Source organism: Callithrix jacchus, chromosome 13, assembly GCF_049354715.1.
Source record: "Callithrix jacchus isolate 240 chromosome 13, calJac240_pri, whole genome shotgun sequence".
Lineage (NCBI taxonomy): Eukaryota > Metazoa > Chordata > Mammalia > Primates > Cebidae > Callithrix > Callithrix jacchus.
The window spans coordinates 23701365-23727340 of record NC_133514.1 but is presented as its reverse complement, the minus strand read 5'-3'; the positions used below and the strand labels follow the sequence as shown (position 1 = coordinate 23727340).

At 36.1% G+C, this 25976-nt stretch overlaps 1 protein-coding gene across 1 annotated transcript in view; it reads left to right on the top strand.

Moving 5' to 3' along the window:
* The window catches only part of LOC103787483 (pericentriolar material 1 protein-like), a 51822-nt gene that overhangs the window by 6789 nt on the left and 19057 nt on the right, over nt 1-25976 (top strand). Inside the window, 17 exon segments of the mRNA XM_078346870.1 lie at nt 1717-1832; nt 3297-3542; nt 5557-5601; nt 5603-5830; nt 6848-7018; nt 7204-7320; nt 8801-8992; nt 13688-13811; nt 15626-15809; nt 16741-16777; nt 16779-16915; nt 17411-17565; nt 17996-18231; nt 20717-20868; nt 21018-21147; nt 22086-22226; nt 25779-25791. Coding sequence (XP_078202996.1) covers nt 1737-1832; nt 3297-3542; nt 5557-5601; nt 5603-5830; nt 6848-7018; nt 7204-7320; nt 8801-8992; nt 13688-13811; nt 15626-15809; nt 16741-16777; nt 16779-16915; nt 17411-17565; nt 17996-18231; nt 20717-20868; nt 21018-21147; nt 22086-22226; nt 25779-25791 — 2404 coding nt within the window. The 5' untranslated portion in view covers nt 1717-1736.

The window sequence follows — 25976 nt, the reverse complement described above, 5'->3', positions numbered from 1 at the left end:
AATGTTAATATGTTAATAATTGATCCATATGCAATTATTTCTTTAGCTTCATACTAATAGTTTTACTTTTCAAAGACATACTAATGTTGTGCCTTTTAAACACATTTGGTGTCATTATTGAGTTATAAAGTATTGTACCCCTTATGGCAATCAAAGTGTATAACTGGATGAAATTGTTTATTTTACCAACTTAATAGATGATACTATTTAGTAAATTGTCTTTTTAAAAATATCGAGAAAAATTACCTATTTTTCTCAAACGAATTATAGTCTACAGTTTTTTTCTTTCTTTCTTTCTTTTTTATTTTTGCCTGGAGTGCAGTGGCACGCTCTCGGCTCACTGCAACCCCTGCCTCCCGGTTCAAGCGATTGTCCTGCCTCAGCCTCCCAAGTAGCTGGAACTACAGGCATGCGCCACCATGCCCAGCTAATTTTTGTACTTTTTTGGTAGAGACGGGATTTCACCATGTTGGCCAGTATGGTCTCTATCTCTTGACCTCGTGATCTGCCCATCTTGGCCTCCCAAAGTGCTGAGAATACAGGTGTCAGCCACCGTGCCTGGCCTAATTATTTTGTAAAGTTTTAAAATACATTATAGTATAAAAAATTATGTAAACTGAAAATATCTGAGGCAAAAAAAGAAGAAAAATCACCAGTGCCTACCCTGTAACCAGTAATTGCTTTTGTGACAGCATTTTAGTAAAGTTTCTTAGCTGTTGTTTTATATAAAATTTTTCATGCTGCTTTTTTTCTTTTTATATGACTTTTTCATGATATAAAGACAGGTTATATTGCCCAGTCTTCATAATTACATATTTTGAAGGGTACTTAGTATTCTACCCAGCAGGTGTAGGACAGTTTGCCTAACAGCATTGATTTTGTCATTTGACATTCAGTGTTATTTTTCAGTTTATCACAATTATAGCATGATACACAACTTCATTATAGTTCTTTCCATCATATTTAAGGTTGTTTTCTTAGATTACATATGGAAAGGTAGAATTACTGCATTAAAAACTCAGTTTTAGTTCTTGATACAGTATTGCCAAAGTGCTTTCCACATATGTTGTACTAGTTTACATTCTCAATATAGTCTCTGAGAATTTCATTTTCCCTGATTGGATAATATGTAATTTATATGAAAGTTAGCAAATTTAATAGTTTCTTATTTTAATTTGCAGCTAGACTTTATATATTCGTATTGTTTTCTTTTGCAAACTATTTGTTTTGCTTATGTTTTCCAGTGTTATTTTTTAAAACAAATTCTCTATATAATAAAGGCATTAACTAACTTTGTATTTCTTTCAGATTCAAAATTGTGCTTCAAAATTGTATTGCTAAATTTCATGGCATGATTTTAAAATTTAGTTTGTTTTTTTTGAGACGGAGTTTCGCTCTTGTTACCCAGGCTGGAGTGCAATGGCGCGATCTCGGCTCACCGCAATCTCCGCCTCCTGGGTTCAGGCGGTTCTCCTGCCTCAGCCTCCCGAGCAGCTGGGATTACAGGCACGCACCACCATGCCCAGCTAATTTTTTGTAATTTTAATAGAGACGGGGTTTCACCATGTTGACCAAGATGGTCTCGATCTGTTGACCTCGTGATCCACCCGCCTCGGCCTCCCAGACTGCTGGGATTACAGGCTTGAGCCACCGCGCCCAGCCAAAATTTAGTTTGTTTTTATGTGTTAAAAAGCTCAGTTCTTACTTGTTTTGCAGAGTAAATTGTTAAAGCCAGTATGGCCACAGGAGGGGGTCCTTTTGAAGATGCCATGAATGACCAGGATTTGCCAAACTGGAGCAATGAGAGTGTTGATGACAGGCTCAACAATATGGTATGGTATTTTACTCTTCATGGTGTGTTGTTGGCTATTAATGTTAGATTTAATGCAGTTTTCCCCTGACCAAATTTAACCTACTGACCAAATTTCACTTACTGAAGCTCTTTGTAAACACTTGCTGGCCAAGACATTAAGGGACCCTGGGCTGTTTATTATATTAATTGAGGTCTTTTAGCTGCAGGAAACAGAAATAAAATTGAGTTAGCTTTTAAGCCAAAAAGCAGATTTACTATTGTATAAAGATGTACAAGTGTTTTTTATGGAAACCACGTTAAAGGAATGCAGCTAGGTTTTAGGAGGGGACTAGAAAAAGGAATTAGAAAGTTGTCAATAATTACATTTTCACCACTCTTACTCTGCTTCTGAGTATATCTGTCTAACGCTGCTTTCTTTTCACAGACCAGTTTTCTCTCGTCTGGTCCCTGTGGTATACTGTGGCTGTCCCGTCGTTCTAAAGTTTTTAGTTATGGGTGCCATTATGTACTGACTAGCTATCTCTTAGTTCCAGTTTGAAAGTTTAAAGTATGATTATCCTAATTTGGATTAGACATGTGTTTCATTTTTTAGTCTTCCATGGCCAGGGTCGGGTGTGGTAAGTAGTATAACAGGTTGGAAGGACTGTCCGCTCCACTCCTAGATTAGGTGGAAGGACAGTTTTTAAAGAAGGGGGTTTTGTTAAAATCAGGAAAATATCCCAAGTGATTTACTGTAGTAGTAACTAAAAGAGTCTTCCAGTTGGATAAAATGGGAATTTATAGACCTTTTTGTTGAAGGAATTAGGTTATGAGAGTATAACTAATGAAAATGTTTTACACTTTACATGTACTTTTTATAGTTCCATATTAGATATTATTATGTACATTTTTACCTATGAAAATAATAATAGCTATATTTATTGCTTACTAAATGCTAGGTTCTAATTATTTTTAATCCTATTTTGAAAGTGACACTATTTTAGAAATTAGGAAACTAAGACTGTGGGAAGTGAACTAAATAGCCTAGGGTCACACAGTGGAGAGTTTTCTCAGAAAGCAGTAATTTTTAGAACCCAGGTCGATTTGATTTCACATCTTTTTATGATACATATTTACTTTATAAGAGGTCAATAAAGGTATCTAATTAATTTCACTATTCTGTTTATAGATAGAAAATAATATTTAAAAATCCTCTTGGAAATATTCAGATTGACTTTAGGGTTAGCATTTGAGGATTTGTGTTTGTTAGTGATCTATGATAAGTAGTCTATTTTCTGAAGGATGGCCTATAAAATTAGGGTAGATGTAATGAGGGAAAAAAATGGGTTAATGGAAGTAAATAATTGTCTCTAGGAGTATAAGTCTATGTCAAAAAATTTTTTGTCATTTTTCGTTTTCATACTGACCAAAACTTTTTAATTATGTCAAATTATTTTCCTGGTTTGATGGAGGCCAGGTTAACTTTTACTTTTACTTTTTAAAGGATTGGGGTGGCCAACAGAAGAAGGCAAATAGATCATCAGAAAAGAACAAGAAAAAGTTTGGTGTAGAAAGTGATAAAAGAGTCACTAATGATATTTCTCCGGAGTCATCACCAGGAGTTGGAAGGCGAAGAACAAAGACTCCACATACGTTTCCACACAGTAGATATATGACTCAGATGTCTGTCCCAGAGCAGGCAGAATTAGAGAAACTGAAACAGCGGATTAACTTCAGTGATTTAGATCAGGTTTGTGAATCATTGTTCAAAATCGAGTTAATTACTGTGAGAAATACTTGAAATGGATTAAATAATTTGTCTTAGGAATAAAAAATTAAGCTGTTTATGTAATTTTGTTTTAAGTTTCTGTGCCTACGGACAGAATTTTAATCACAGGGGATGGTCCTGTGTTCTTTAGAGGGAAATGAAGTCTCATTTGTAAATTTGCTGAAGACAAATATTTCCGGACTTGATTAGTATATTACATGACTAAAGTGATTTTACTATGAAACTAAATTTAGCATTTTAGTAACTGAATAAAATTGGTATTAAGTAATGGAAAGTTCCGGTTTAGTATATTTATCATTGGCTAGGTGTGGGATGTAGTGGATTACCTCAAGTTTAGAATGAAACTATTTTGTAATTATAATCACCAAAATAAAGTTTATATCTGAAAGCAAGTTGAAATGATGATAAACTCTTGACAGACATTTTACTGTCAGATCTGTATGTTATAGAAATATACACATTTCCAAAAATGTAGAAAGGTAGATCCAAGTCTGATATGATGTTGGTAATGATCATGGATCATTAATATCTATTTATTACTGAACACTTAACTGTATGTCAGGTGCTGAGCTGGACAGTTCTTCATGTAGACACATCTTTAATAATTTACACGGATTGATTGGGTTCAAAGCCTGTAAAAAACGCTATAAGCAAGCAGCAGAAAGCAGTATGAGTAAAAATGTGATTCATGGTCCTAGAACACGTTGAGCATTCTTGTTACGAAAATCTGAAATGCTCCAAAATCCAAAACTCTTTAAGTGCCAACATGAGTAGAAAATTTCACACCTGAGATCATGTGACAAACTATAGTAAAAACGCAGTCAAAACTTTGATGAACAAAATTATTATTATGTTTTTAAGACGGAGTCTTGCTCTCTTGCCAAGGATAGAGTGTAATGGGGGCAGTCTGGGCTCACTGCAACTTCTGCCCCTCAGGTTCAAGCGATTCTCCTACCTCAGCCTCCTGAGTAGCTGGGATTATAGGCGCCTGCTACCACACCTGGCTAATTTTTGTGTTTTTAGTAGAGATGAGGTTTCACCATCTTGGCCGGGCTCATTTTGAATTTCTGACCTTGTGATCCACCTGCCTCAGCCTCCCAAGGTGCTGGGATTACAGGCACGAGCCACAACGCAGCAAAATTATTAAAAATATTGTATAAAATCGGCCAGATGTGGTGGCCCACGCCTGTAATCCCAGCACTTTTGGAGGCCCAGGTGGGGAGATTCCAAGGTTAGAAGATCGAGACCATGCTGGCTAACGTGGTGAAACCTTGTCTCTACTAAAAGAATACCAAAAACATTAGCCAGGTGTGGTGGCATGCACCTGTAGTCCCAGCCACTTGGGAGGCTGAGGCAGAAAAAAATCGCTTGAACCTAGGAGGCGGAGGTAGCAGTGAGCCGAGGTGGTGCCACTGAACTCCAGCATGGGCAACAGAGCAAGACTCTGTCTCAAAAAAAAAAAAAAAAAAAAAAAAAAAAACCTGTAAAATTACCTTCAGACAATGTGTATAAGGTACATATGAAACATAAATGAATTTTGTGTTTAGACTTGGGTCCCTTTCCCAGGACATATCTCATGTTTATGCATGTATTCTGAAATTTGAAAAAACGTAAAATTCATAACACTTCTTGTCCTAAGTATTTTGGATAAGGGATACTCAAGCTGTACTTCATTTAGACTAATCTTGTTCATATTCATCAGTCGAATTGCCTCAACAAATTGAGGTCCAGAAAATGCTAATCAAATTTTCTTATTTTAGTAAAAGACTGTTATAGAGCCAAAGCTCTTTGAGAACTTACTACAAAGCTGTTTGTGTACATCTCCTGAATCAGTGTCTGATGGTGAAACTAAGAACATTGTGATTAAAACAAAATTTTGTCATAAGGTTAATGTTTGTGTCATTTAATTTCTTTTTCTTATATAGAGAAGCATAAGGTTAATGTTTGTGTCATTTAATTTCTTTTTCTTATATAGAGAAGCATTGGAAGTGATTCTCAAGGTAGAGCAACAGCTGCTAAATAACAACAAACGTCAGCTTAGTGAAAACCGAAAGCCCTTCAACTTTTTGCCTATGCAGATTAATACTAACAAGAGCAAAGATGCATCTACAAGTCCCCCAAAGAGAGAAATGATTGGATCAGCACAGTGTAAAGAGTTACTTGCTTCTGCTTTAAGTAATGACTTCTTGCAAAACTGTCAGGTCTGTGAAGAAGATGGGAGGGGAGACCCTGCTATGGAGAGCAGCCAGGTAATTCACGTTTCTTTTTCTTGCTCATTTTTTTCCTACACCTCAAAATATGAACATTAAGATTTTTTAAATTACATTAATTTATGCACACAGGAATTTTACTTAGGTGGAATTAAAGTACTTCCTTGACCCCTTTTGTTAATCTACCAGATTTACTTAAAATTGAGTAAGTTTGGGCCGGGCGCGGTGGCTTAAGCCTGTAATCCCAGCACTTTGGGAGGCCGAGGCAGGTGGATCACGAGGTCAAGAGATCGAGACCATCCTGGTCAACATGGTGAAACTTTGTCTCTACTAAAAACACAAAAAATTAGCTGGGCATGGTGGCGCGTGCCTGTAACCCCAACTACTCAGGAGGCCGAGGCAGGAGAATTGCCTGAACCCAGGAGGCGGAGGTTGCGGTGAGCCGAGATCGCGCCATTGCACTCCAGCCAGGGTAGCAAGAGCAAAACTCCATCTCAAAAAAAAAAAAAAAAAAAAAAACTTGAGTAAATTTCTGTTTATCCAAAATAATTTTAGAAATGGCATACTCAGGTTATTTAAGACTTCTGTTTATTTATGAAATACCATATTGCCAGTTTTTAGTAAAGGAGGATTGGAAGCAAAGTGATTAATATATTTTTGTAAGAATTTTTAAAAATGACGGTATAATTCTTTTGAAAAGTAGTTGTAAAAGTATTTGTTGCAATACATTTAATTTATAACAGTGTGTAAACATTAGGAAAACATAAAAAGTAGTTTGGTATGCAGTTCTAGAAGTAAAATTTTTCTGATACGGTATATTAAGATTTTAAAATTTATTTTGAAATTGACAGTGATTGGAGTTTTTAGTATTACCAGTTATATTTTGATTAAAATCTAAGTTGGATTTAGATTTCTTTGCAAGTATTAATTCTCACAATAATCCAATTATCTTTGGTTATCTTCGAAATAAAAATTTGTAAAACTGTTGCTATTGAACTAATTATGCTCAGTTGTATATATTGTGTACTTTTTTTTTTTTTAATATTTCCCTTGCAGATTGTAAGCAGGCTTGTTCAAATTCGTGATTATATTACTAAGGCTACTTCCATGCGGGAAGATCTTGTGGAGAAAAATGAGAGGTCTGCTAATGTTGAGCGCCTTACTCATCTAATAGGTCACCTTAAAGAACAAGAGAAGTCATATATGAGATTTCTTAAAAAAATTCTTGTAAGTATTAGACTTTTAAAATAATGTATGGAGTTATTTTTGTAGCATCTCAGTATATATATACTGATGACATTCTGATGCCACCCCGGAGGAGTTAACATGTTTTCAAAAAATCGTGTCATCCATTATAACATTTTATTGCCCATTTTAATAGTTGTATGATTTATACCACTAAAATATTTCAGGCTAGAGAAAAGGAGGAGGAGGATGTTCGGACTATAGATTCAGCTGTGGGATCTGGTTCTGTAGCTGAGAGCACATCGCTAAACATAGATGTGCAGTCTGAGGCTTCAGATACCACGGTAAGCGGCTTTTTGGTAATTAGAGGGCTGGAAATGAAGATTTAAACTTTTTCCCCAATTTTCAAGATGTTATTTTATAGTTGTTCCCTCATGAAAAGTGTATTCCAGGAAAGAAACCCTCAAATTGTTAATGCTGTGTGTATTATTCTGTGTTTAAACACAGAAGTTAAAAGTTTTATTTATTAATCGTGAAGATACTTTTAATGATTGATTTGAAAATCTGGTAATTTTTGATACTCAGTTTATAGAAACGTTTTTGTAGTTAGTTTTGTTCAGCAAAGCTTCACTCATTTTAAGAAGCATTAAGCAAGTTAAAATTGATTGTGGAATTAAGGACTATAGGCAACGTTAGTGATTACTTAGCATATAGTGTTTTGGAAATTGGTGAGTTCATTTGCCACTGAGGACTCCTTATGGATATTAGAGTTTTCCATTTCTAGGGCTCTATCCTAGTACTGCAGCAAAAGTAGATGACTGAAAAATTGAGATAAAGACTAGTAAATGGGACAAGATAGCATGTATGTTGTGATTTATTCACAATGAGAAAAGTGCTATAATTTCTGACTCGTCAAAATGAAATTTGTTGAAGTACTGGTTTTCTGAAAAATAGGAATTTACAGAACTTTGAGGAAACATAAAACAAACTTAGTATGTTTCAATACTAGGGTATTTTTAGGCATTTTAAACAGATGTGCCTATAACCATGCATTATTAAACTTTAGTATCTATTACAGACTAGTAAAGCTTTTGTTTTGAGAGGATAACTATGTATCTCTTCTGGTTTTAAGGTTTCAAAATGCCATTCAGCATTTTGAATGGAGTTTGAAGGTTTATTTCCTATTAGTGTTGACCTGCATAGTTCTTATCTGTCTCCTTTTTCTTCCCTGCCCTTCCTAATTTGAAGAGGCAATTTAAATTTCTTTTCTCTACATTATTTTCAACAGGAGATACTTAGAGAGCCTGGTTCAAACAGTTGTTGAAGAATGGATTTTACTGTGGGGAAATTGTTTTTCTATTTACAGTGGTGCTAGGAATAATTTCTTTCTTACATTCCAGCAGAAATGGAAGGATTGGGACTATGTGGGCAAAGGAATTCTGTCATGGAGGAGTGGGAACTTGTATAGATTTATTGTAATTTATATAAAGGGTTCCTTGTGATGACAATTTATTTCATAATATAAAATCATGACATGAAAGTTGACTAATAACATGTAGCAGAATAAATGTTAAAAATGTGCTTTAATAGTTGTATAGTTTGGAAATTGCGTAGGATGTGGTACTTGCTTATTAACCGTAAGCAGCATTCCAGTCTACAGAAAACTTAAAAGACTAAGTTTATTGCCACTCGGAGGGGGATGTGGATCAATTTTAGTTTTTTAAAAAGGTGGACTGGTACTTTTTAAATTGTTTGACAAGGCTGGTTTATATGTTAAACAAGAGTTTTTGTTAAGACATTAATATGCTACACTATTTAATAAAGGAGGAGGCATCTTTTAGTCTGAGAATTCGGCCATGCATTGAGGACAAACTAGGGAAGTCAGCTTCACAGGAACAAGTTTCAGACATTGGCGTTACTACAAGTCAAAAAGGGAAAGGTGACAGACCTCCTCAAAATGACAGGGAACTGAGGCCTAATAGGAAATATAGCCAAAAACGTGGATTTCCTTCACAGGTATACTTTGCAAGGAACTCTCTAAATGAGTACTTCTTTTGTTCATATTTCCTCCTCTTTATTCGCTTTTCTGTTCTTGCTGTTACTCTTGCATATTAATTTTTAATATGGTCGTCATACTGTAATTTGCGTTAGTAAAATTCTAGCCCTTAGTGTTTTTCTTTGTACTTTGTTATATACCTCTCCATGGGTTATATCTGACAGCTGTTTTTAGTTTACATTAACAAAGGTTTCGAAATGTAATTCCCTTTTTTTTTTTAATTGCAGGCACAATTAGTAACATGTCAGTTGACCCGTGTTTCTGATATTTTTGTTTATAAATTTAGATGAGGTCAGGCGCATTGGCTCACACCTGTAATCCTAGCATTTTGGGAGGCAGAGGCAGAGGCAGGTGGATCACCTGAGGTCACAGGGCTTTAGAACCAGCCTGGCCAACATGGCAGAAACCCATCTCTACTAAAAATACAAAAATTAGCTGGCGTGGTGGCGCACATCTGTAATCCCAGCTACTCAGGAGGCTGAGGCGGGAGAATTGCTTGAACCCAGGAGACAGAGGTTGCAGTGAGCCAGGATTGTGCCACTCCACTCCAGTGTGGGTGACAGAGTGAGATTACGTAAAAAAATAATAAAATAAATAAATTTAGATGGTACTCTTTAATACTGGATTTTTTGGTTTATATTTTTGTTGTTTTTGGAAACTCCTTTTACTTGCTTTTAAAAAAAAAATCCAGTTGACTTCGTTGCTACTGTTTTTGCTGGGTTTTTCTGTAGTGTTTCTTTTAAATGGTTTTTAAATTTTCCGTGATTTGCATAATGGCATTCTAGGTAGATTTAAAGACAACTATTTGTAGTTTCACTTAAAAGAGTTTGAACAAAAGTATTTATAAAAGTGCTCATATCTGTTGGCAAGAGGAAAGTAGTATTTTAGTAATTGTGTATAGTTAAGACTAATTTTGTATGTTTTATTACTGGTTTATTACCTAGGATTACACTTTCCCATTTTGTAGCTATTTTATGGGGTTTTTTTTGTTTTTTTTTGGGTTGGTGGTATCTGTGGCTGTTTATAAATGATAAAATTTAACCTCTCTTAGCACTTTGGGAGGCCGAGGCGGGCAGAACACGAGGTCAAGAGATCGAGACCATCCTGGCCAATATGGTGAAACCCCATCCCTACTAAAAAATACAAAAATTAGCTGGGCATGGTGGCACGCACCTGGAGTCCCAGCTACTCCGGAGCCTGAGGCAGGAGAATTGCTTGAACCCAGAAGGCAGAAATTGCAGTGAGCCGAGATCACGTCACTGCACTCCAGCCTGGCGTTTGGCGACAGAGCAAGACTCTGTCTCAAAAAAACTTAAACCTCTAGATATTTTGGCTGTTTTTTATCGTTTATTTTTTCTGGCTCCTACAAGAATTTGAGAACACAGTTTGAAATTAGTTATGGGAATTTTATTACATAAACTAGCAAGTAAAAGGTGCCCCAGTTCAACAGAAGAGTAAATAAAGTAGCTGATTATTTTAAAAACTAGTAGCATTGGAGAAGAGCAGTTAAATAACAGATAACCTTTGGAATTTTGCTTTTCTGCTTTAATTTTTCTGAATCATGATAAGCAAAATTTAAGAGTTAACAGTTAATATGCTATCCGCCAATTCTTTTTTTCCTAAGGCATTACATATAATTTAAAAACCACTTTTCTGTTTTTATGTTTCTTTGAATTCCTTATAAATAAATATTATTCTTTCTTGCATTCACTTCTTGGCGTTTATTCCAGTTTGACTTTCTTTAATCTCAGTTCTTACGGCTATCTCATTATTGTTTTGTTGGTACTCCATTTGCAAAATCATTTTAATTTCTTCAGGAAAAAAAATCTTAATTCCCACCACCTGTGTTTATTTTTTCTGTACTATGCAGGACCTGTCATTCTCACCACCCCACCCCCATTTTCTCCATAGAATCTTTTCAAAATGTAGTATTCTGTTAGGAGAGTGGAGAAAACAGTTGAGGTCTTACATGAGATTCGGAGTTGAAAACAACCTTGAGACTTACACATGATATGAGATGATTGATATTCTAGAGCTGCCTACCAAGGACACATTCAACTTTATTTCAAGACATGACGACATCTTGCATAATTTTACAAAAGAAAGCCTCTTTGAGTAGCCATACCCTCATTGTTTTCCTATCCTCATGACCTTCCCATTTAATCTCACCTCTTGAAATTTATAAGCTTTCTTTATACCATGTACCTTTGTTTTACCATTATTTTCATCGTTGCTAGTTATTTCCTTTGAGCTTGCCCTGTCTTCCAAACCAGCAAGACATGAGCTTGCCCATGTCTTCCAAACTTCTTCAGACATGGTGTCTTTCACTTTTGTGTTTAGAATCCAAGCACGTAATTTGAAGCAGACAGTATGACGTGAAGAATGCTAGAGCCTAAGAACCTGATTTCTCATAACTGTGACATTGGATAAGACACAGCTTTATCTTCTCTGGGCATATAGTTCCTCACCCTTCACATTGAAGGAAGTGAAGTACATAAGTATCTGAAGCTGTAAAAATACATTTGGATCCATGAATAATTACTAGGGGATCCTCAGTTGAGTAGAGGAAATGAAGACTGAGTGTTCTCTGAAGTAGGACTGTTACATATATGCAACTCAAGATTTGATGCCTAAGTTATTTTTTTAATCTATAAACTAAAATTCTAGTTGGTGAAAGTGACTCAAAAAAAGTTCAAATAAAAATACGTGTTTAATAAAGAAAAAAAACAACAAATAAAAGTACGTGTTTGAAGAATGAATATACACCTAGCATCCTTTTTGGATTTCTATTCCAGGTGCCCTCTTCTTGGTATGTTCTTACTTCTACCTAGATATTTTTATTTTCTCATCTTCTCTTTGTGTATATTTGGTCATAGGCTCTCCTCCCATCCATTGGATCAGTTTTTCTGAGCATCAGTCTGAAATGTTATTTATATGAATGTGAAAGTTATTAAGTAATAATAATTCACTCATTTTGAAAATTGCTGAGAATTCATTTTTCGATTAGTGAAAAATTTGAAGAAAATTGTGTTTAATAGCTTAGAATTCTTTATCATAAGGTTATCACTGTTTTGTAACTAATAAAGATTAAGGAACTAAAAAGTATGGTTTTTTTTCTTATTTGCATATTTTTTCTCCTAATTATAATTTATAATATTTTAGAGGAGTATTTAATCATCCTGGAGAGATTTTCTTTTTTTTTATATATATATATATATATTTATTGCATTTTAGGTTTTGGGATACATGAGCAGAGCATGCAAGACAGTTGCGTAGGTACACACATGGCAGTGTGTTTTACTTCCTTTCTCCCCTTCACCCACATTTGGCATTTCTGATTTTTTTGAAGGGTTCTTTTGAGATTCTGGGTTGAAAGTTCTTTTCTTTAAGGATGTTGAATATTGGTCCCCACTCTCTTCTTGCTTGTAGGGTTTCTGCCGAGAGATCTACTGTGAGTCTCATGGGCTTCCCTTTGTGGTTGACCTGACCTTTCTCTCTTGCTGCCCTTAGCATTTTTTCCTTCATTTCAACCCTAGTGAATCTGATGATTATGTGTCTTGGGGTTATTCTTCTTGAGGGATATTTTTGTGGAGTTCTCTGTATTCCTTGGATTTGAATGTTGGACTGCCTTGCTAGGCAGGAGAAGTTCTGGATAATATCCTGGAGCGTGTTTTCTAGCTTGGATTCATTCTCCCTGTCACATTTAGGTACACTGATCAAGCATAGATTAGGTCTTTTCACATAATCCCATATTTCTTGGAGGCTTTCTTCATTTGTTTTTACCCTTTTTTTCTCTTGCCTTGCCTTCTCTTTTTATTTCATTGAATTGATCTTCAATCTCTGACATCCTTTCTTCTGCTTGATCAATTTGGCCATTAAAACTTGTGTTTCCTTCACATAGTTCTCGTGCTGTGTTTTTCAACTCCATCAAGTTGTTCATATTCTTCTCTAAGCTGGTTATTCTAGTTAGCATTTCGTCTAACCTTTTTTCAAAGGTTTTTCTTGTCACTGCATTGGGTTAGACCGTGTTCCTTTAGCTTAGGAACGTTTGTTGTTACCCACCTTCTGAAGCCTGTTTCTGTCAGTTCATCGCACTCTTTCTCAGTCATGTTGTGTTCCCGTGTTGATGAGGAGTTGTGATTCCTTGAAGGAAAAGGGGCATTCTGGTCTTTGATGGTTTCATCTTTTTTGCACTGGTTTTTCCCCATCTTCATGGATTTACCTGGCTCTGATCTCAGGGAGGTGCTTGATGAGGTCACTTGTCTGCCTGTCGAGGTGCTACACGGTTTCCAGGGACTCTTTGAGGTTACTAGGTAGCCTTCCTTTGTGTTTTTTGTTTGCACTGGGAGGTTAGGCCCGCCTCTTCCGATGATTTTGAGGCTTGAGGCGCTGCTGGGTGGTCAAGAACACTGTCCCATTGCTACGTAGGCTCCCTGTGTTTTTTGTTAAAACATGAAGCCTAGTCCCACCTCTTTAATGGTGGGTTGTGCGTTTCCTCCACGGAGCTGGATCAGGCAGCGTTCAGCTCAGACTGAGGCACTGGCTGCATAACTCTCTAGAGTTAGTGCCTCAGCCCTCTGGGGTTTATGTGAGAGGGTCGGGACCCACCCAGGCACACCATCTGTCTCCCCACTTTCAGCTCCCTCGTTCTCCAGGCAGGGGGAGGAGGCAATAGTTCAGCCCGCAGGCTCTCCCAGCCGGCTTATGGGCTTATGCGTTTGCTTAGATCTGTGGGACAATCCGGGACACAGTCTTGTGTTATTATTCAACTCTGTGCTTGTAATTCCAGGTGATAGACTGGCAAAGATCCCCTGTTCTGTATATTGCTGAGGCCTTGGGGGAAGTGCTGTATCTGGACCAGGGTGCTGGAGGGGGAGCCTCTGAGTCACTGGTCAGATGCACTTGCTGGGTGAAGCAGCACCCCTCCCCGCCTCGGTCTGCTCTGCCTGGGCTTTGCTTACTGTGAACCAGACCTGTTGAAATGCACCTGGTACCTGGTTGGAGCTAGGAGATCTCTCAATTTCTGCGTCTCACTCGCTGGGTGTTGTGCACCGGAGTTGTGTCTATTCGGCCACCTTGTTCCCTCCCCCACACCTCTACTTTTAAACCTTGTCCATATTAATTTTTAAAAAGTATATAAATAATCATCCCAGGTAGCTATAACTATAAAGCTAGATTTTCGGCTTCACAGGTATTTCACCTTCTTTGTCTAAATCAGATCTAGTTTTCAGTTCCTATCCTAATGCCTTTTCAAACATAGCCTCTGTCTCTTATCCAAATAGTAATAGAAGCTCAGGCATTAGAAATTGAAGTCAGTAGAGGCAACTTTCAGCTGATCTTTAAACATTCTAGCTGTTCTCTAATTAAGGAGAAGACAAGGGATTTAAAAACAACAACAAAAACCATTATCTCTGGACCCTCTGGTCCTTATTCTCCACATATCTCCTTTTTCTTTGTCACCCACAAAAGAACCTTACTATTCCTGTCCTAAAACATATTTCTTTCTTTCCCCTGACTTTTGCTAGTCTCTTCCTACTCTAGAGTATAATACTGGTTCTTATCCTTTACAAACAGATGAACACAACTAAGAAAAAAGGTGAAAGTTGTGCTTAAGTCGTTGTGGTCAGTTTTGTATGCATACAGTAGCACTCTGTATACTGATGACTCTTAAAGGCCATTTTTTCCTTACCGGGAAACAGTGTGAGAGCAGCAGCAAAAGGTGTAGAATGATCAGTGAATAGAATGAGGAGACTTCTGGAAACCACCTGCAGGAATTGTACTAAAGTGAGCACCAAATAGTGATAGTTCTGTGAGGAAGATACTAGCAAATGAGTGCAGCTTTGAAATGGTAGGAGGTAGAGAAGTACAAAGATTCTTAATCTTCATTAATTGCTCTTGAAAGCATAATTTATATTTGAGAGTGAAAGAAGTTAAATAGAAAGTAATTGAATTTAGTTTAGGGACCATAGAGGGTTAGCCATTATCTAATTAGCAGATTTTTATTGCTGTTTAGTATTTCATGGTAGGGAGGTACCACAGTCACCTTAACACTTTTGCTTTGTCTCCTGGAGCAAGAAAAGTTCCTTCTTGGTGTCCAGATTTAACTCTCTGGTCTGTGGATGTGAAAAACTGATGAAGACCTAATCAGCTTGGGCTACCCTATAAAGATTACAGATTGAGTACTGTGCATCATTCTTAGTGGCCCTGTTTAATTTAACCTAGAACCAAGTTTATCAAGTTAGTTACCAAGTTTACTCATTAGTTAAAACTAACTGGAGTACTCCTCTAGTTATTTTTCCAAGGTAGAATATCATCGTTCTTGTCAATTTCCATCTTTTCTTTTTTCTTTCCTTTCTGTTTTAACCCAGTGATTATAATGTAAAGATGATAGAATGAATCTGGAAAGAAGAGGTAAACATGTCTTGTGTGCATTTTGTGTTTAATTGTGGAGTATGCTAATAAACAAGTTTCTAAAATTTAAATCTGTAGACATTGTAAATGATTTTTACTTTCTGTTTTTCGACATCTCAGCCAACTGTAAATGTTTGTTTAACTGGTGATTTTTTTCAATTTTTTTGTTGTGCCTTCTTCAGCCTCTCCACAAAGGAGTGTGGATCAAAGAAGTACTTCAGCTCCTTCTGCTCCTGTAGGCTTGGCACCAGTTGTCAATGGAGAATCCCATAGCCTCCCATCATCTGTTCCTTATCCTGCTGCTTCTCTAGTCTCTCAGAATGAGAGTGAAAATGAAGGCCATCTTAATCCAACTGAAAAACTCCAGTAAAACATTTTTTACAATCATTGTTTTCATAGATTAAAATGAAATAGGGACAATTTTTTTTCTTTGTGTTGAAAATTCTGGCAAAACGAGATTTATTGAATACTGTAAACATTCTTAAGTGATAGGTAAAAGAGGCATGAGTGTGTGTTGCATTGAGTTGTCTAAGATGAGATGTTGTAACACAGGTAATTTCTGTGAACTGCTGTTACCTTTTTGTTTTTCAGATCACAGATCAAAAATAAGACTACAGTTAAAATATTTCTGTATTCAGGTGATTTAGAGACCAGCCTGTAGAATCAGCCCTGAAGTTTTATCACACAAGGCTGTGTCACCACGTACAAATAACTTAGCCTTACTAAGTCTGTATTTCCTCATCTACAAAATAGCAATAATATATCTGTTCATAAATATGTTTTCGTTAAAAAATGTTGCTATTGCTCTTGGCACTTAGTATGAACTCAGCAGACTTAATTTATTTTTGGTAAACATAGTATACATGCTTTAGATCTCATCTGCACACAAATCAAGAACCTTCTATACATGCTCAGTAATGTCTGTATACCTGATTTACCTGAGAGGTAGTATTTGAATAGTACTTCATACTTTTGATACTAGAGAAACCTAGAAATATTTTTGACATCAGGTTTTCTGCTGTTAACATTTACACCTGCTTAAAATGAACAATTAAATTGAAATTGGTTTTCTTATGCTTTTGTCCCTGACACAGCATAAAAAAATAAGGTGGTGAGATTTCGAGTAAGCCGTACTTGGCTTTAAACTCATTATTTTATAGTCATGCCCCCTGGATAGCTCACTGAGTGGATATTTTAGTAGGTCTAAATTTTGTTTGTGTTAGCTGCTATTACATGAAAATAATGTCTGCATTATTTTGCTAAAACGGGTGTAAATCTTACACTTTTTGTTTATCAGGAAGTTAAATGAAGTTCGAAAGAGATTAAATGAACTAAAGAGAGTTAGTTCACTATTATGAACAAACCTCAGACATGATGACAGATGCCGTGAATGAAAACAGGAAAGATGAGGAAACTGAAGAGTCAGAATATGATTCTGAGCATGAAAATTCCGAGCCTGTTACTAACATTCTGTAAGAACTTTTTTTTGGATGTTTTTCCAGCATATTCTAACGTGTGATACTTTTAATGTGGGAACAAAAATACTTCATTAGAGCATTCATTGTTTGCCTGTTATATAAGCTTTTTTCTTGCAAATCTGTTTTGGTCGTTGTAATCATCTTTGCCCTATGAAGACAAATGATTAGGGAGGGGAGGTATGGAGTACAATAGTTCAGTAAATTTGTGTTTGTTCGATCGAATTCAATTAAATCATGAGATGTATGTAACTTAGCATTTTCCCGTCTCTTAATTTTTAGGTGTAATTGTCATTTTTTCTTTCTAAGTTTCCAAATAGCACATATGCAGAAGTCACAGAAAAGCAGGAGTTGATTATTCAATTTGAATTTAAATGGCATAGCCAACAGTGTTCTTAATTTGGAGTATTTTATTAGCAGTTCTAAAATTTTGATTCATTTCCCTTTTTTGTGTGTGCCTTAAATAACTTCAGGCTGTTTTCTTTCTTCTAGAAATCCACAAGTAGCTTCCACCTGGAATGAAGTAAATAGTAATAGTAATGCACAATGTGTTTCTAATAATAGAGATGGGAGAGCAGTTAATTCTAATTGTGAAATTAACGACAGATCTGCTGCCAACATAAGGGCTTTAAATGTGCCTCCTTTAGGTATGACTGCATTTACAGAGAATTTTGCCATGTTATTCTTACAAAGTGGGTTTTCGTTCTTGTGTGCTCTTAAGTTTATTTTTAAAATTACCGATTTTGGGCCGGGTGCGGTGGCTCACGCCTGTAATCCCAGCACTTTGGGAGACTAAGGCGGGGGGATCACGAGGTCAAGAGATTGAAACCATCCTGGTCAACTTGGTGAAACCCCGCCTGTACTAAAAATACAAAAGATTAGCTGGGCATGGTGGCACATGCCTGTAATCCCAGCTACTCAGGAGGCTGAGGTGGGAGAATTGCCTGAACCCAGGAGGCAGAGGCGGAGGTTGTGGTGAGCCGAGATTGCGCCATTGCACTCCAGCCTGGGTAACAAGAGTGAAACTCTGTCTCAAAAAAAAAAAAAATTACTGATTTTAATTATACGTGTTTTCAGCAGATTGTCGATATAACAGAGAAGGGGAACAGGGGATTCATGTTGCACAAGGTGAAGATGATGAAGAGGAGGAAGAAGCAGAAGAGGAGGGAGTCAGTGGAGCTTCATTATCTAGTCACAGGAGCAGTCTGGTTGATGAGCATCCAGAGGATGCTGAATTTGAACAGAAGATCAACAGACTTTTGGCTGCAAAACAGAAACTTAGACAGTTACAAGATCTTGTTGCTATGGTACAGGTAAATATTGCTTGGTCTTTTAAAAACCTGTTTGTCAAATAGTACAGTCTTTAATAAAATTTGTGTATGATAATTACTTTGGTATAATTATACTAGTACAATTTATTGTATGTGAGGTTTAAGTTTATAGCACTTTACGTGCTGTACATCAGGTCAGCAACCTTTTTAAATTAAGAGTGAATTGGTTATATAGTTTAGGCTCTCTGGTCATACAGTCTCTGACACAACTTCACAATGCAAAAGCAGCCATACATAAATGAGAATGATTATTTGCCAATAAGTTTTATTATAAGCAATAATAGCTGTTTTTATTTACAAAAACAGAAGAGAACACGTTTTGTGGTTTTGCTGATACCTCTGGCTTTATGTAGAACTTGCAGCACCTCAATGAGGTAGATATTAAATAGATCGAAGAGGTCTTAATTGTCAAAGTTTATATGACTGTCCAAGCCAGCATTCAGACTTCCTGATACCAGAGCCTGAGATCTTAACCCACTTTATATAAAAGAAAAACCATATGTTATTGTATTCAGTAAGGTTAATCATAAATTTTAAAAAGCAATTTATACATTTTTTGTGTTAACAGTTACACAATTAACTGTAATTATATAAATATACAATTGTATATTCTTACAATTGTAAAAATATGTAAATACATAATTATGTAACTATTAACACAAAATATAAGCTTATAATTGTATAAATATACTGTAATGTAGTTAACTACATAACTATTAACACATTTGTAAAGGTGTGTGTATATATATAAATCATATAAAATGGTTTTTCTGAAAGACTGAAGTTTTATTAACAGCTTCTTTTGAAATGCTATGTACTTTGAATTACTCAAGTAAAGGTGAATGTGCTCTCTGAGTTCAAAAAAAGTACATATTTATTTATTTATTTACTGGGGACAGGATCATGCTCTGTCACCCAGGCTGGAGTGCAGTGACATGATTTCGGCTCACTGAAACCTGCATCTCCCGGGTTCAAGTGATTTTTCTGCCTCAGCCTCCCGAGTAGCTGGGATTACAAGCATACACCACCACACCTGGCTAATTTTTCTATTTTTGATACAGATGGGATTTCACCATGTTATCCAGGCTGGTCTTGAACACCTGGCTTCAGGCAGTCCACCCGCCTTGGCTTCCCAAAGTGCTGAGATTACAGGCAAACAAATGATTACTAGTAAATTCCCTCTTCACCTCTACTAATAATCCCATTCTTCTTGACCAAAGTCGCTAGACCTTTTCTGTGCATTTATGTACAACACTATGCACTTATTTTTTAAAAAATACATGAAGTTTTGTGGCATGTTTCTTTGTTTTTACAAACTGTATAATACACTAAGTATTATTTTATAACTTTTCTTTTTTTCCCCACTCCACAATGTCTCAGAACTTTTCATGTTGCTATATATGGTTCTATATAATTAGAAATAATTATGAAACACATGGATACGATAATTATAAAATATAAATAATACTGCACATATATACACAACACATACAGTTATTTTTAGCTGCAGTATAGTTTTCCATAGTATCAGTGGACCTTAATTTAGTTAATGTATAATAGCATTCAGTTAATATATACTTGTTTTTAATTTTTCACTATTTAAGAGTGAATTGGTTATATAGTTTAGTCTTTCTGGTCATACAGTCTATGTTACAACTTCACAGTGCAAAAGCAGCCATACATAATACATAAATAAGAATGATTATTTGCCAGTATAGTTTTATTATAAGCTGTATAGCTGTTTTTATTTATGAAATGCACTACAGAACATACTTGCAGAAGCTTCGGTGCATTTATGTTTGTTAAGAAAGATATGGAGGAGAATATATCAGAATTTGTGTACATTTTAATTTGAAAGGACACAACTTAATTGGTCTCTAGAACAATTATTTTCTAGGGAGCAGTTTTCTCTGTATTTTTTACATGTAATTTGTATTTCTATATGTATTTTTTATATGTATTCATATTTTTATGTATTTATATTTTAAACAGTGGTATATTTTTATATTTTATATTTTAAGAAAATATATATATTTTTTATTTTAAGCAGCATTTCCATCTTTTACTGGCCTGAAATTATATAATAAAACCTTGAAGCTACCATTAAGTTATCCAAGGAAAATAATGTATAGAGTTTAAAGAGTCACTGTATATTGATATACTGTAGCCTATTTAACCATTATTGGAATTGGCCTTTTCCAAATTTTCCCAATTATAAGAAGAGTTGTTGAAGTGAGATAATTATAGTTAACTACATAACTATTAACACTTTTATAAAGGTGTGTATTTAAATACAAACATGTAAAGAAATGTATGTTGAACACGTGTAAACATGCATACAAACGTGCTTTCTTTACTGCTTTAATCTTTTTATGTAAATTTTACAGACTAGTATTATTTACTAAGGTGTGTACTGGATAAAGTCTTTAGGTATCAAGATTGTGTTAATGTAATGATGCTATTTTAGGATGATGATGCAGCTCATGGAGTTATCTCTGCCAGTACATCAAATTTGGATGATTTCTACCCAGCAGAAGAAGACACCAAGCAAAACTCAAATAACACTAGAGGAAATGCCAATAAAACACAGAAGGATACTGGAGTAAATGAAAAGACAAGGTATCTTAAGCTTTTGGTCTTCATTTAACATAATAAAAATTTAGTGTCTTTTACGGAGTAGGTACTCAGTTAAGTATTGTGTTATGTTGTGCTTAATGCTTCATCAGATTTTATTGGAGTCCATAACTATAATGTCAATCTAATTGTAGAGAGAAATTTTATGAGGCTAAACTACAGCAGCAACAGAGAGAGCTAAAACAGTTGCAAGAAGAAAGAAAGAAACTGATTGACATTCAGGAGAAAATTCAAGCATTGCAAACGGCATGCCCTGACTTACAGGTAATTATGAAATTTATTTCTATTTGTCTGAAAAAAAGATGTTTAGAAACTGATATCAACTGAAAGTACTCTTTTTCTAGTATTAAGGTGACATAATCATATATATTAATTTGGTGATTAATGCAGTGGATAAACTAATGAAGAGTTGGGGATATACATTTTCAGTGTAAAAGAGAGCGCATAGGAATTTGCTCTGAATTTTTTTCTTCTTATTGGGCTGGCTGGCCGTAGAATCTCATAACTATTTATTATATTAAAATATTCTTGTTTGACTTTTGCAATTATGGACCAAAATTTCCATCTTTTACTGGTCTGAAATTATATAATAAAACACTGAAGCCACCATAAGTTATCTAAGGAAAATAGTTGTATGTAAAGAGTCACTGTCTATGCTTTTGCTTATTAGTTAGTACCCTATACATGGGTCTTGAGATTGAATAGAAAATAAACACTTTTGATGATATCCGTTAGTCAGATAATAATATGGGAAGGGGATAATTCCTTCTGATATTTTCCCAGAGTTTATTGGTTAGCTTTGTCTTCAGTTAGGTTGTGTTTTCAGAGAAAGGAAAACACATCAAATGTGTTTATCTTGTAGACCCTTACCTTTTCTACTTTATCATGTTTTTCTCCTTATGTCCAGTCTAACTAATGTCTAGAGAAATATGTGGGAAAGTTGGGTTGAGTATTCAAAATTTTCTATTGTGTTTTAGCCCTATTGTTTCTGTTGTTCCTGAGGGGTACTGTTTGTCAACCTTAGCTTGTGTTTTCATCTTTGTTTTCTTATTTCAGGTTATCTTTGATGATGGCAACTGGGGTCTGCTAATAACACATTAAATATGGCACTAGAGCCCTACAGAAGAAATAAATAACTGCTTTTATGAAATTAATGTAATTGCTTTAATTCCTCATAACTTTTTTTGTAAATTCCTTTTTAGCTGTCAGCTGCTAGTGTGGGTAATTGTCCCACAAAAAAATGTATGCCAGCTGTTACTTCAACCCCAGCTGTAAATGAACATGAGACCAGTACAGTCAAATCTGTTTTTGAGGCTGAAGATTCTTCAATAGTAGATAATGAGGTATTGTAGATTGTACTCTATTATTCCTTAGTTAGTCTTGTCTTTTCTTGTTTTTGTTCTTCAATAAGGCACATCTTAAGAAAGGAAACTGAATATCCTTGAAACATGTTTGTAAATGGTAGTCTGTTTTGTGCCTTTTTAGTAGACACAAAAATCTAGTAAATCTAGATTATAATCTGTAATTTATTAGATTATAATGTGAAAAAGACAAAACGTTTTTATTTTTAAATTTTAACTGAAAATTGTCAAATTTTTAAATTTCTAAAAAGTGTATTTTCAAAATATTTATGTTCTTAATATTTGGCAGAAATATGTAAGGGGGTAGTTGCAGCAAATAGTAATCATTTCAGTTAGAAAGAACTATCCTTTGACATTTTATTGATATGTACTTTGTAGAAAATACAATTTTTCCCAAATAATTTCTGAAATATATTTGGGTTCTACTTGTTTCTATTAAGAATTAATGATTGCCTAATTTTTTCTTTTTTTTTTTGGTGGGGGGAGGAAGGCAGGAAGGAAGGGAGAAGGACGGTAGGGAGGAAGGAAGGGATGAAGGAAGGAAGGAAGGGAGGAAGCGGGGAGGGAGGGAGGGAGGGAAGGGAAGAAAGGAAATCAAGCAATGAAAGAGACATTGCCGACCTGGATCTAGCGGTTTACAAGTTGATTTCTTTTTTTTTGAGAGAAGGAAAGAAAAAAAAATAAGTAAAGGAGAGGAAGAAAGAGGGAGAGTAAATGGAAATATTGCTTTATTTTGAAAAAAAATTGGGTATTAATAATGGCCAATCAATGTTTCATTTAAACTAATGGGTAGGTGTGATGTGCTATTGACAAGAATGTATATTTTGTGTATTTGAAGTGGGGAGCTCTATAAATATTTATTAAGTTTACTTGTTCCGGATCTGAGTTCGAGTCCTTGATATCCTTATTAATTTTCTGTCTCATTGAATCTAAGTCTCCTATCTGGGTGTTAGGATCGTTAGCTCTTGTTGTTGCATTGATCCTTTTACCACTATACCTTTGTTGCTTTAAAATCTATTTTATCCGATACAAGAATTGCTACTCCTGCTTTTTATTTATTTATTATTTATTTTTGCTCTCCATTTGGTTGGTAAATCTTTCTCCATCCCTTTGTTTTGAGTCTTTGTGTATCCTTGCATGTGAAACAGGTCTGGATGTAACATGCCGTTGGGTTTTGGCTGTGTTTTTTGATTGGGAATTCAGTCAATTTAAATTTAGGGTTACTGCCATTTGATGTTGACTGGCTGTTTTATCCATTCGTTGGTGTAAATTCTTCTTTATGTTGGTGCTGTTTACTTTTTGGTGTATTTTTAGAAAGGCTAATACTGGTTGTTTCTTTCTGTGTGTAATGCTTCTTTCAGAAGCTCTTGTAAAGCAGGCCTGGTGGTAATAAAATTGCTGAGTTCTTGCTTGTTCATAAAAGATTTTATTTTTCCTTCAGTTGTGAAGCTTAGTTTGGCTGGATATGAAATTCTGGGCTGAAGGTTCTGTTCTTTGAGGATGTTGAATATTGGCCCCCACTCTCTTCTGGCCTGTAGAGTTTCTGCCGAGAGATCTGCTGTAAGTCTGATAGGCTTGCCTTTGTGGGTTATCTGACCTTTCTCTCTGGCTGCCCTTAGTATCCTCTCCTTCGTTTCAACCCTGGTGAATCTAACGATTATGTGCCTTGGGGTTGCTCTTCTTGAGGAATATCTCTGTGGTGTTCTCTGTATTACCTGGGGTTGAATGTTGACCTGCTTTGCTAGTTTAGGAAAATTTTCCTGAATAATATCCTGAAGGGTATTTTCCAGCTTGGATTCATTCTCTCCGTCGCATTCAGGTACACCTATCAAACGTAAATTTGGTCTTTTCACATAGTCCCACATTTCTTGGAGACTTTGCTCATTCCTTTTTATCCTTTTTTCTCTAATCTTTTCTTTGCGTTTTATTTCATTAAGTTGGACTTTGACCTCTGATATCCCTTCCTCTGCTTGAAGAATTCGAGTGTTTAAACCTGTGCATACTTCTCGGAGCTCCTGTATTGTATTCTTCAGTTCCATTATTTCACTCATACTTCTCTCTAAGTTGTCTATTCTCAATAGGATTTCATCAAACTTTTTTTCAAAGTTCCTAGTTTCTTTACGTTGGGCTACAACATGTTCTTTTAACTCACCGAAGTTTGTTATTATCCATTCCTTGAAGAGTGATTCTGTCATCAGGATGCGCTGGTTCTCCATCAAGCCTTGTTCCATTGTTGATGTGGAACTGTGATCATCTTTAGAGGGAGAGGCGTTCTGACTTTGAGTATTCTCAGCTTTTTTACGCTGGTTTCTTCCCGTCATTGTAAATTTATCCTCCTGTCGTCTTTGAAATTACCAACTTTCAGATTAGGTCTCTTGAGTGGACGTCCAGGTTGTTAGTTCCCAGGTCCAGAGCTGCGGCGTTAAAACTGATGGTGCTTTTCTGCCCAGGATTCTCCTGTCTGGCTTTCTTCTTGTGTCCGTAGTAGGTGACTCTGCCTTCCCGGGGCTCCAAACCTCGGTCAGAAGGGGAACCGGTCCTGTTTACTCTGCGCCGAGCGCTACCTCGCCGAGGTGCCGTCACAGCTGCTGCGCCAGCTCTGGTGTCCTGCTGGCGAGCCGTGTGGGTCCTCCGAACCTGTTTACTCTGCTCCGAGAGCCGCGCCGAGGTGCCGGAGGAACCGCTCGCTGCGCTGGCCACAAGAGTCACGCTGGCCACCCGTGTGTTTCCTCCACTGGTTGATCTTCTGCTCCGTGAGCGACCAGGATTTGTCCGAAAGTGTGGCGTCCTCTAGTTCTCCGCGCTTTCCCTGAGACCTGCAATCCCAGGATGTTAGCGATCGGCCATCTTGGATCATTCTCCAATTTATTTATTTTTTAAGAGGAGAGAGAACTAACCTATTCAATAGCTGCTGTATACCAGGTACTGTGTACACACTGGGAGAGTAAAGATGAATAAGACAGTGCTTTTCTGGAGGAGTACCATGTCTTCTTAGGGAGATACTGATAGACGAAGGGTGAGCACATTTAGCTTAGGCTTTTCTTTGGATGTTTTTTCCTGCAGTCATTACATACCAGACACGATGTACATTACTGGGATCCAATGATGAGTGGCACTGATCCTTTTAAGGAATTCAGGGTGTAGTGAGGATGCTTTTAATGAATGCTTATAGTACAGTGCCATGGGTGCCATAACGGGTGCAAATGCTGGGAAGTGTCAGCAAATCAGTCCCCCCTGCAAAAAAAAAGATGATATTTAAGCTAAAAATGAATAGAATTTGTTTCCAGAGAGATTAGAAATGGAAGGCCTTTCTAATCAGTAGACCCACTTAGTATAAAGCAATGAAATAGTACATCACTCAGGGAATTTAGAGGTATTTAAGGGTGGCTAGTATTTAGGGGAAGAGTAATTGATGTGGCTGAAGAGTGGCGGAGGCGTTTTCTGATGTGCAGAGAAGCTTAGGTTTTATATTGCTGACAGGATGGGGCCACTGAAGGACTTAGAGCAAGTGATAACATGAAATTTATATTTTAGAAAGATTACACTGGTGAAAGTGTTCAGGAGAAGTTGGAGGAAAGGAGTGGAGGATCTAGCTGGTGAATCGAAGGCTGTCATAGTAATATCATGAAAAGAATGGTAGCCTGACCTTAGGCCTTATCAGTAGGGGTCAAGAAAAAGGAATTACTGAAAAACATTACGAATAGAATGAATAAGTTAAGTGACTTGTTATAT